The sequence below is a fragment of the Anguilla rostrata genome, chromosome 4 (assembly GCF_018555375.3).
Source record: "Anguilla rostrata isolate EN2019 chromosome 4, ASM1855537v3, whole genome shotgun sequence".
In the NCBI taxonomy this organism is placed as follows: domain Eukaryota; kingdom Metazoa; phylum Chordata; class Actinopteri; order Anguilliformes; family Anguillidae; genus Anguilla; species Anguilla rostrata.
This window is the reverse complement of record NC_057936.1, coordinates 50,395,793-50,408,621: the sequence shown is the minus strand read 5'-3', so window position 1 is coordinate 50,408,621 and position 12,829 is coordinate 50,395,793. Positions and strand designations below refer to the sequence as shown.

General features: G+C 43.8%; 1 protein-coding gene across 2 annotated transcripts in view; it reads right to left on the bottom strand.

Moving 5' to 3' along the window:
* The window catches only part of prex2 (phosphatidylinositol-3,4,5-trisphosphate-dependent Rac exchange factor 2), a 107,065-nt gene extending 95,440 nt beyond the window's left edge, over positions 1 to 11,625 (bottom strand). For both annotated transcript variants that reach the window (XM_064333025.1, XM_064333026.1), the window contains exon 1: positions 11,160 to 11,625. In XM_064333025.1, the coding sequence (XP_064189095.1) occupies positions 11,160 to 11,303 (144 nt within the window). In that variant the 5' untranslated portion in view covers positions 11,304 to 11,625. The remainder of the gene's footprint in view (positions 1 to 11,159) is intronic.
* Between the last annotated feature and the right edge of the window lie 1,204 nt (positions 11,626 to 12,829).

Sequence of the window (12,829 nt, the reverse complement as noted above, 5' to 3'; positions counted from 1 at the left end):
TGCCAAATGGCAAACGAAAAAACGATAATAGATGGAGAGGCAACGGCTTTATCTCCCCTGATGAAACGTGACTGAATTACTGCAGACTGAGGCAGGTCTGAAAACGCTCTTTTTCACGGACTAATGACACCATGAGGACCCATCCCAGCCTTCTTAAGCTACTCCAACAACAGCGCACTTTCAGTGGGAATACGCACAGGAAACACGGGCTATAAATACAGAGAAGAATGCTAACATGTTGTCGTGGGACCAGGCAAGCTCATCCGCAGATGGAGAGACCGTCTGCAGACTGGACTGGACTGTGCTGCGCATTCTTCCCCCATTTTTTATTAACAACAGAAGGCAAATGCTTTCCTTTGTTTCACAAACGATGCCTGTTTCTATGCTTCATCGTGCGAGATAAATGTACGAATCAGTCTGGGTGACAGATGATAAAATCCATCACAGGACGCCACAGTATTATGAATCAATTCCATTGAAAGTGGTCGCATGTGAAGTTGGGAAAGACTGCGCTCCTTATTTCAGATGCTTGTTTTTCAAGACGCTCATCTTTGATTGGCATCAGAAAATACTTTTCCTCACCTTGCTCCCACATCTAAGGTGTGGCATTAAACACACCGGGACACAGCAGGCAGTCCTCCAGTACATTGGTAAACTTTGAACAGAGAAAATTCATTAAAGCTTAAGTTTCAGTACGGTCCCCTTCAGGACCGTTTACTAGAACAACCAAGATATATTTGCCCTTGAACAGCATTTTATCTTACTTATTTACAATGTATGGATTTATGCATTATTTTCACGCTTTTAGTCAGTAGGGGAGTATTTTTATTTAAGATGGTGGCCAATGTAACAGTAGTCAGGCTGCTGAGGGTCTTTGATTTGCCTCAGTTCTGAAAAGCATGATGTTAAACATTCAGACTGTTTACATGATTAGACTAAGTTTCATGGCTGCAGCATTACCATTCTGAACACATCAAACCATTGTGGAATGGTGGCATTCTTGCAAAACAAGATTCCTTTGCACACATCATTGTTGGAAAAATTGGACAGTGAATAAAGGACAACAGCTCGATCTCTTCCTTTGGAGATGCGAAAAGGCGGCGTGCATTTCAATGACAAGCTGCTGTGTGGCGATCCCTCTAAGGAAACTGGGATCAATGCCATCTTTGTATGTGTGAATGAACAGCGCTCCTCGCTAGCCCCCCTGCCAATGCCAAGCACTTGAGCGGAATCCGGCCTGGTTAACGGTGCAAGCAACTGAAGGCCATTTCTTGTGGTGCGGCCCAGACGTGGCCATCCTGTGCCAACTGCCCGCCTCCAGCGCCATCGCTTTGTGTGATCTGCATCGACCCCTCCCGCCCGCCCACGCTTCACCCCCCCCCCCCCCCCACCACCACCACCACTCCCCCATCACCTGACGGAAGTTTCTCAGAAAGGCCAATGACTGACACCCGCTCCCTCTGAAGGAGACTTGCATATGAACTCAGATCTCACGTGCAGCTAGCTGGGCTTGCCTGAACTGCAATCACATGCAGCACATGGCTCTTCCAGAGGTAAGCGTGAATCTTTCTGTAAAAAAAAAAAAATTCCATTTGGGAAAACGCATCCTCGATCTGCCTCAAGAGGGGGAAAGGCCAATGTTAAATTTAATAGAGAGCAGAGGGTTCCCAGTTCTCTGTTCCAAAATAGCAACCAGTTCTGGGTATTTTACGAACAGTAGGAAATAGTCCCGGGGGACTAAAAGGGGTAACAGTGCAGTGTGGGTCATCTGCTTTGCCCAAAACACAAGACCCCTTGTCCGCCTCTCACAGTCTCCGAGACACTGCAGCCAAGGCTCTAATTACAGAATTTTGAAGAATCGGCCGCGTCTGGCTCGTGAATCCTGACCCATTCTCCACGGAACGTACAGGAAAAAGCAAATGGCAGACTCCCAAGTGACACATCCTGTTGGGACACTTGCTCCCCGTGCAGCGACGTATTCTCTCGCCTGGATCAAATTCAGACCAGTGCTGTCCGTGCCTGGGATTCGCAGGGAGAGATACATGACAGGTCACAGTGTCGCTCACGGTGGGAGGATTTCAGGTGGCAAAGCACCAGCTCACTGAACCCTAAAGGTGCCTTGAATCTGCTTCAGCTGTCTCAGCCACACAGATCCCAGTAACTACAGACTGCAGACTGAAAAGAAAATAAGAGTTTTCATCCAAGATGGTGGAGGACGTTTAGCCTACAGCCATTATTAGGCATTCCCATTTCAAAGAAAATGGAAAACATATATATTCAAAATTAAAAAAAAAATTCAAATTTATTATAATTTTATTCAGACATATATTCTGGGGCACATGATCACTATCTGTGGACAAGGTTGCCAGATTCGCTGTCCTTAAACATGCCAATCAAAAAATCTCCTAATCACCCACATATTCCTACACATTTTTTTATGATACAATTTAAATAAATAAATAAATAATAATAATAATTTTTTTTTTTTTTTTTAATGTAGGGGAGGATAAGGAAAGACTGCTTCCGAAATCTGGCAATCCTGTCTGTGGAGTCATCTGCTCTGAACTTCTTTTGTTTCTTGTTCTTCGTTCTTATTTGCTGTGATGTTCAGCTCGGTATTGAAAGAGAAATCTGTTCAGTGGGATCTGTTACAATGCAAGGGTAGCCACAACAATGACACCATATTCCAGAATGATAACAAGTGTAATTTTTGTCTGAGTGGTTACCGCAGCAGAGCAGACATGTTTCTACTTTCGGGGAAATGTGAGAGGGTCAGGCCAGCTGGTTCCACATTGACCCTGTAATATAAGGAAGTTTATCTGCACAGTTGATCAAACTTAACCTTCCAGAATAAGAAAACGAGAATCAGAGCCTCAGCTGAATCCTTACCCTACTATTCAGGTTCACCAAGCAATGCCCTTTTCCTTTTCTTATAAATAAAACTATAACAGGAGGTTATGTTATACTAAATCCCCTTCAGGGACTGCAGAGGCAACAGGTCAACCCTTGAGAGAAAGCAGATGTTCTTCTTCAATAGCCTGTCTGGATATACGGCATTCCCACTGAATAGGAAAAGAATCTGCATACAATGCAAAAAATTTCCATTACCTGACCAACAAACGACGCGGCATGCTGTAAAAATCACTGGGTGAACTGCAAATCTGCTGAGAGCTTTGCTAATACAAAACAACTTATACCTTTTGTTTTGCTCATTATTTATTACCCTTTAGGAATACCATCTAAACTGCACACTGGAACAGTTCAGATTCGATTCCAGTCAACGAGGTCCTGAGAACCACTGGACACACCACCCAAGAGCTCCTTTAACCCCATCTTAACCCCCCTCTGGCCTCTGAGAAGCGACCACTGAGGAAAAAACACATTTTTCATTCTGTGTGCCTCCTCTTGCTACCAGCAATACATCATGTGTTCAATTACTACCAGCAGCAGGAAAGAAAACCTCAGTCCAAGATTTCTATTTTACTACATATTCTTGTATTCCATATTCTACAGCACTGCTGCAATAATGAATTTCTGCATTTATATTACAGTGCACCTCAATACTTACATTACCCATGTCTAAGAGGAAGACAAAACTGATTTCAGCAAACAAAATGTAAAAAAATAAATAAACAAAAATAGTATTTTCAACAACAAACAAAAATGCATTGCAATAATAAATATAAACACATTAATTAAGCTGAATCAGGCCAATATAAAACCCAAGCAAGAGGGGAGGGGACGTGTTAGGGAGGAGGACGGGGTTCCAGAGAGGTCCATAAAGAGGCGCCACTCCGCTTTTGTTAAGTGACACAAGCGCATCCCAACAGATGGAAGGGAGGGTATTCCAAAGGCCTCCTGTTGCCTTGCCAGCTCAAACACTAGGCCCCTTGTGTAGGTGCCCAGTCCATGTGGCGTGTGAGCCTAGCAAGTGTCCGCTAGCGCTCCACGCCTCAGACACTTGTCACACGTAGGCCCCGCGTGACAGGCCAGCTGGCAGCAGGCGAATCAAAGAGCGCCCTCTTCCACAGGGAGCTCCAGAGTCCCATCAGCCAGTAGCACCTAAACTACATTTAACACAGGAATCCTCATTACCGTCCACTTCAGAGTGAAATCTGTCCGCTTGGAGAAAAGAAAAACAGTACAAGGCATTGCAATAGCAATCCTAAACTTCGGCTCCCATTAATAAAAACCTTGCTCTGAACCCTGATTCTCAACTGGCTGAAACTGTCACACAATAAGATGTGGTCTGTGTGACTCAACTGAAAGCACTGGTCCTTGATAATAAAGTGTGGTAAACTTCATAATTTCAAAAAATATATATAAATACATTTTATATCTATGATAAATGGGTCCTTTGAAGATTAAGTGGAATATAATGCAAACAATGCACAGTCAGTCGCTGGTAGGAGCCCCTGGCTGTGGCCCAGTGTGACAGGGGGTATCTCTGATGGGTGTTTGTGACTCCTGGCAAGGAGGAGGAGGAGGAGGGGGGTGGGGGGCCCACAGACTCCACAGGAAACACAGAGCACAATGTAAGGCTAGGGAGTGCCAGGAAGGAAGGAAGCCCTGTTCACAAATGGACACCAAAACAAAAGCAGTGGACCTCGCTGCCTGCAGACCATTTCGGACACTCACAGCACAGCCAGCTCAGAAACACAACTATCAGAAACTCTAAAGAAACATTCAAGCACTTTAGTCGCACCTCAATTTGATTCATGAGAAAAGAATAGTTTGGATTCTACTGTGCTTTTATTTTTAGGTTCAGCCATAAATGATGCTTCCAAAATTCTCATTTTGACAGGAGAATTCTAACATGTGGACTGGATTAAATAAAATCGCATGGCTATAAATGAACACCTGAAATACAGGGTGAGACCAACAATTGTCCAATAGTTTTATCATAATTGCAGGCCCCTTAATTTCCTTTCACTTTTGGGACAAAGACTGTTTTCCTTCTACATGGTCTGCTAAATATCAGGTAACAAATGCCTAAATACCAGAAACCAGAAATGGGAATATTGATTTCTGTTATATTTGGATAGTAAAAGCCTGAGTGATTCCATATGACCTACAGAACCCTCGTGATCAATCACCACTTGCCCAGCAGGGCATCATTAGGACTTGGTGCCAGCAGCCTACTCCCCTCACCTCCCCCACAACACCAAAACAAACAGGGAGGAGTGAGGTTGCGTTAGCCTAGTGCGACAGAGACACTGCGGCAGACTGCATCCATCTTAGTACAATCACAGCAGACAGAAGGTGCTTTAACCCCCATGTCCTTCCCAGGAGGCAATGGGGAAAGTATGCTGGATTCCCAACTCAAAAATGAATCGCACGGAACTACGAGAGGAAAAATAACAATCTCTCACTGCAGTCCCCAGAGCCCGAGAGGGTTTAACCTTGGCAAGGTAGTTAAACCTATAGCCAAAGAAGGGAAAAAAAACTCAGGATATGATGGAAAAGTAGGGTACAATAAATTAAAATTTCTTTCTACCTGGGACTCACAATGGGGGAAAAAAAACAGGGCCCTGATTAGGGAGATCAGAATCTTAATTATGTTCCATGTAGCAGAGGAAAGAAAGCTTCTGGTCAACAAAGTATGGAGAATAATGGGCGGAACTGGTGCAGCCGGTGCGGCCTGAAGGTCAGCGCGGGCCCTCCGCGCGGGATCCTGCAGGGCCCCAGGAGAGCCGGGGTGAGAGAGGAAGGTGGCGCGTCGGAGCAATGCCTCACTTTAATTACGCAGGATTCCCTAATCGCGTCCCAGAGCGCGCGTCCCGGAAAGATGACCCGCAATGAACTCACTCCCCTTTCTGCAGGTAGTCGCTTCTGACCGCGTCTCTGCGTCCGGCTTCATTCACGTCGCCGAAGCAGGTGAACCAAAAGCAACCTTTCATCCAGCATCGCCATTCTGCCAACGGAGTGCGCATTTGACTCACTAGGTGAAGTCATGATGAAATCCCCCTCTGAGAGCTTGCAAGTCAAATTCACTGGCATGCAAACTGTGTTTAGTTTGTGCTTTATTGCACTTGTGTGTGTTTATATTTAAAATAGTTTCAGTTTGAATATTTTTATGGGGCTTTCCTAGATTTGTCAGGACTAAAGTCATAAACCAGAACCCGGCTTCCTGGATTTCTGTTTCCAAGGTAACCGAGACCTGCAGACGTAAAGATTAAATGACAGGAAAGGGATGGGGACCACAGGCTGTGAGAAGGCCACGGGTCACCGTCCATCCTCCTAGGGGTCACACCGCTTCTCACGCGTCACGCTTAACATGGTGTCACAGTCAGCACATCCAACCCCGGTCCCCACGGGCTGCCCACATGCAGAACGTCGCAGCAGACCGCCGCTTGGTTACATGTTCAACGAACCCCGGGGACTGTGCGAGGCTTGTGGATCGGCCACGGCGTGGGCCTTCGCTCAGGGCCGGCTGTGCTCTCGGCCTTAATATGGTGAATTATGAGTCCCTTCATTGAGGCCAGTCTAAAGGAAACCACCGCAGATTTAATGCGTTTCTTCTGAGAAGAGGGTCTCTCAGGAAGCCCGGTTGAGAGGGGGCCAAAACATCAAACGGCAGTAACACAGAAGCCCTAGAGGAAAAGCAATCTCCTTCTAATTTACTGTGCTATCATTCGCTGAACGTTAACCGTGTTTTAGGAGCGGGATTATCAGGGTTCCGAAAAACATTACGTTACGTGGGCGGTTCACTGTTCCACTGGGGCTGGGTGAAACGACGTTTCAGAGGGACCACTTAAAGACCACCAGGGCTCCAGGGAATGTATTATACTCGGTTATATGAGCTCTGTTTTTTCTCTGCACGTAAGCCATGAAACGTTCCACGGTTTACTGCAGTACCTTTCCAACGATTTCTCATGGAAAGGCTCATCCTACGGTGCATTGGACCCGTGGATGGACTCGGTGCATTGTGCCAGATAACATAATTGCTTCCCTTTAAATCTCAATGGCATAAACTGTTTAGCAGGCCCTCAGCACTCTATCATCAATCTTTGACCAAAGCTGCACTGGCAGGAGTGTGATATTAGCGTACTGTATAAACTATAGAACACAATGAGGGAGGGGGCAGGCGTTATGTAGTCCACAATTTCAGGACCATAATAAAATTAACTCATCCATTTTGTACAAGAAGCCTTTCCTGAAAGGCTACGACATTTTCTTGGCTTCCGACAGGCAATCTGAGACTGAAAATGACTAGCAAGCCGAAACCACCCACTATCCATCCATTTCCTAAACCTTTTACTCTTGGTCAGGGTAGGTGGGGAAGGAGGGGGGGCAGAGCCTATCGCAGCCAACATTGTGTGCAAGGCAGGAATACAACTAGGGCAGGTCATCAATCCATTGCAGGGCCCACACACCATTCACTCACAAACCAAGGTATATTTAGACTCTCCAGTTAACCTAAGCTGCATGTCTTCGGACTATGGGAGGAAACCAGAGTACCCAAAGGAAACCCAAGCAGACAAGGTGAGAACATGCAAACTTCACACAGAAAGGCCTTCGGCTGGAATTCTAACTCAGTACCTTCTAAGGCAACAGTGATACTCACTGTACCACAATACGGCCTATCACCCACTATCACAACACATTATCGTATAAGGGTATATGAGCCACGCTAGACATTTCAGTAGTTCTCCTTAAAGAGGGAAGCCTCCTTTGGTCCCAAACTGCTACAAACAACAATTCACAGTGATTCAGATAACAACAGTCATTTGGAATTCAAGTTAGAGAGCCGCCTCCTGTAAGTTTTTATTTATCCTGCTGGAGACCAAAGTTCTTATTCCACATGACATGAAGAAATGCATCTGGCAGGACATGCTGGACTATGCTTTAATACTAATCCAGCCTTGCAGGCTAACCAATGAGGGTAGCCAGACTGGGAGCAGCTGTTGGTGAGTGAGTGGCAAACCTTTCTGCTGAATTCCAGGCATGAAAACTGGTGCGCCATTGTTCCCTGCCTTCCCTCACCTCTTTGGAATTCCTTCACAAGGAAATAAGGTACACAAGAACAGGCTCCAGTCCCATTTTCCAACACCAGGCCCCAAGACTCGCATACACCTCTGCCCTATCCCACCAGGGAAGCACATTGTCCGCTGAGACAATTCCCCACATAACCACCCACCTGCCCACCCATCACTCCCTCAATACCACAGACACCTTCGCTAAGCACACAGTGGCCCTGCTCTGGTTGGGTCAAACTCCAGCCAGGATCTGCAGGGCATTGAATAGGTGATGTGTGATAATGTTTCTCGATAGCAGGGTGTCTGAACACACAGTAAAACATTAGCTCTCCCGTCCCCTGCGGGTTTAAGAATGTTGCTAATGATGGAAAATCAGAAGAAAGTGATCAATCCAGCAGCTCCGGAGGAGCTGTGACAAAGGCTTTGATCTGGCAGTCTCCTGAGGAACATCCGCATGCCATGGTACCTCAAGCCCCTGATGATAAGACACAAACGCACATTACTAAACCCCCCTCGCTTCCAACTCCTACATTTGGAGGAGGACACGGCGACAGGCTTTCATCAACATCAAAGAAAAATTTCCAGTGCACCTTTCAGAAAATACTGATATTTGCCATTTTGGACACAACTTGATGTGCCATTAACGAGTGAAAATTGTCAGTTTGCGACTGACAGCTTCATTTGCTACACAGCTAAAGGCTGGCTCCAAGAAGTCAATGCAGAGGACTGAGGCTACTACAATTAAAAAAAATTTTTTTTAAACTATTTCAACACTCCAGGATGGTTAAATAAATATGGAAGTCAAAGCCCTAGAACTTTAAAACTTTGTCTTGCCCATTGGGAAAGTATTGCAACTGAGAACCGAGCTGTGGTGTTAGTCTGATGTGCATGAACAAAGAACATAATTAAGAATGAATAGCAGCATTAAAGGGATTCTTTATTAAGAGGTGAATCAAACTTTTAATGAAACTTGAGGATGAGTGTTCCATTTGACAGAGAACAGCATGTTACAAACTGGTTGTCCCAAATTAATCTCCAAAAAGCCAAAGCTTTGATATCAGACACACAAGTGCACGGACATGCCAGCCAACTCACTCCTCTAAAGCAGGGATCATCAACTCTGGCCCTCGAATCCAAATCCAGCCCTGGTTTTCTTTTCTCCCGGGTAATTAGTGCTACTTATTGGCCAGACTGTCTTCACGCCTGACTCTCAGGCAAAGGGAGGGTGGAAAACCAGCAGTTCCTGGCCCTCGAGGACCGTGAGTTGCTGATCTCTGTTCTAAAGGTACTTCAGAGAACAACAGAAAGCTCTGATCTCTCACAGAGTGAACTCGCAGTAAGTTCTCAGACAAGACCACAAATTTAATGGTACCCATTCATCTGAGTTATAGCATATTTCTGAGAAACATTTTTGGTTCCATCAGACCAAGAATATTCTTCAGTGCCTACATTAGAACCATCTGGTGCATAAGGTTCAGAGAATGGAATGCAAAACATACCAGTGGTGGTGGCATACATGGTCTTGGAACATAACCTCCTTCATGACAAACAACTTAGAGCAGTCAACACAATTCCTCAACAAAGTTTCAATAATAATTGGACAGCGCACTGTTGTAAAAGTAAGGCAAGGCCATTCAGAAATGCCTGAATGCTAAAATGTTAATCTTCTTCATCATCTGGTTGCAAGTGGTGTTGAGTCATTGGACTGATATCAAAAGGTCCAACTTACAGATGGTGTTTAAAATTATAGTTTTGTCTCTAAACAGCATAGTTTCACTATTTAATATTGTACAATTAGTTCTGCCTATGTAAATCAGTTTCATATCAGAATCATTTCCCCACAAACCAAGGGCAAGTAATTTTTTTTTTTTTAGATCTCAATTTCCTTCCTTCCTTGCAGCCTCTTTTTACAGGTACTTAGAAATCCCATAAAGTCGAAGTCATTTATTTATTCTCGTGCAGACAAGAATTGTATATTAGTTTTTACTGCCCGCCAGGCACAGCGGTTTCAAATCAGCATCCACCTTGCTGCAAGGGCTGTTTTCTAGTTATTTCACTTCCTAGCACAGTCTGCCATGGGTATTTGATAAGTAGAGCATCCCAGCGAAATGCTGAAAATCTAAATCCAGACGAAAACCAAACTCTCAATACAGGTATGTCACTCCACCCTGAGCTGTCTTCATTTAAGTGAATGCTATCCTCTTCGGAGAAACAGATCAGCTCTATCATTGTATTTCGTTATGTAACGGCGCACGCATATGTGATCACAGGCACAACATAACCAGGAGCGAGGTACACTTTCTTCAGCATTCATGCTTCAGTACGAGTACGAGAAAACAACCGCAAACAGAAATGGGAAGTGCTGTGCTGCCAGGGTGGATCGATGATCGAGATATCGACCGTGGCCTTGTCCCAGATGTTGTGCACTACCATTTTCAGGACAAATGATATATACCGGTTTTTTGACTCATATATCCTCCATTGTCCACCGACACAATGTGTTCTGATAAAAATTGGGTGCTGATGAGGCCACATGATGTATGGAACAATCCAGTGATGCCTAGTATTACATACTCCCTATATTAAAATGGGTGTTGTTTTAATTGATGATATCTACATGCAGTGCCCTTCTGAGAGCATTATAGAACATTTTCTACATAGCCTATATTTTCTCAACCACTGAAAACTATAATGTCTGAAATATGGCATTTCATTCTGCATAAAGCAATGAGCCCGCTGTTAGATTAACCGTGGCCTTATCCTCACCTACCAAAATGAGCACAGTACCTCCCGACACCAAAAAGTAACGTATAATGCTTTTATTTGTTAATATTTTTAAAACAATTTTAACAATCGTCGATCTCCCCTGAAGAAACCAAATGCGTTCTTATAGTTTTTAGACGGGGGAAAAAACAGGCAGATGTTTTAACTCAGTATCACATCGATATACACAATCAAACAGAGACGACTTCCATACACAAACCCCTAAGTTTACCAGAATTGACAGGCAACGCACGATTTGGGGCTCTTCTGAGGTGCACCGCAAGAGCGCCGTGACATGCCTGCGAGTCCCACGCATATTAAGCAGTTTCGTTGTTTGCAACTTTTCTCAGCCGAGTGATAGCAAAAGCAATAAAGCACATAAAATTTGTTATGAATGTAACAGGCATTTTAACTCACCGACAGAAACTCCAAAGTTCCAACATAATCCCTTTCCGTCTTCAGAAGCTCGTTTAAAACACACACTCTTAAACGCAGCTGTTTCTCCAAATCTTTCCCGCTTTCTGCTCTATGATCTGATTTTCCTTCCTCGGTCATGTTCATAAAGCAATTACTTCAAGTTTTCCCCTGAAAAAGTTTGGTCCTTTAAAATTTGTCGATTAAGATGTGATCTTTAAATGTAGTTTTTAAAAAGTTAAAAGTTACATGGCTGCGCCGAGGGAAGAACTCAGGCTTTATTGTAGCTCCAACTGAATTGCGGAAAACTAAATGCAGATTGTTAATACTGCCAAAAAACTTTCTTGAATACTCAAAAAAGTGCAGCTACCCGTGCTTCCCTTGCCTGAGAAATCTGCGCCGCACTGGTGTTTGGACATCAATCAAAAACTTGGGTCCATGTGACTCTCGCGACCTTCATCCTAAATCCAACCTCCTTCCACCACAAAAAGGACAGGAAACAAATGCCTGGGAATTCGTGCCAGCACAGCCTGCCTGACACTCAGGAAAGGAAATGTTGATGACATGGGGTAATTAAAATCTAACACATTAGCCTGTTGGTGAATTGGCCCTTCCGTGGTTTTAGGACGTTTGTGTCTTCTTTCTTTTTATTCTCAATTAAAATTTTTAAAATTGAGTTAAAACTGTATAAAATATTATTTTGAATTCCATGTTTATTATTTTTATTGATTTTATTTTTTTCAATTGATTTCACCCGACCCGAGCTTCAACCACGGATATACCCAAAATGGACGCAAAATTATTTTTTTATTTGCTATTCATTCGCGTTCTCCACGAGTGATGCTCTCAAATGATATATCCTACTCCTGTTTGAGTATGCTAAAACGCTGAATATTTTCTCTTATTTGTTTAAATAAGATGTTGCATGAAATGTTGGTTATATGTGTTTTCTTTTTTGTTGTTTGTTTTTTGTTTTTTAAGCTGGCTGGCGTTCCCATGCGCTTGCACTCATTCGTCGTTCGTCCAGTTTCTCTTCAGTAGCTTACCCTCTCTAAATAAACATTAAGACCGTGTCAACATTTTAACATTTAGTCACCTTTCATTGCAGCTTTGTCAAGCTAGACACACACGGTATTATCAGTTCATAAGCTATTTAACTTTTTTCTCCTTTATTTCAGATACCACAAGGAAAAAAATAATTGTTGTAAATAGATAATTAACCTAAATCCACCTACTTGAAATGTGTATGAATCCAGACCAATTTAGTTTCACAGTTATGGCATGGTTCTGTCATTGTGTATGCTGAGTACTTAAAGCATACCTCATATTACTACACTAACTATGAACACCAATTATGTATGGATGTTTTGCCCTAAGCTTCTTATCTTTTAGGTGGTTTCAAGTAATGGACTTTTTCCTGCTCCTCCATGCATGGAAGGCCAGTGGTGGCAAAGCAGATGCTTTGTCCAACCAGAATGCAACTATTTTGTGATCTTCCGGTGAGAGATCTCATACAGAATGGCAGCAGGACTTTGAAATAAGTCAGAAATCATTTGGCCTGTTCACAAACAAGACGGGGTAACACTACACAGATTAGAGTGGAATCCCCCCATCAACCCCACATCTCAGCTCGCCCCTGCAAAGTCAACAAACTGCGTCCAGCTGTAGGTCAA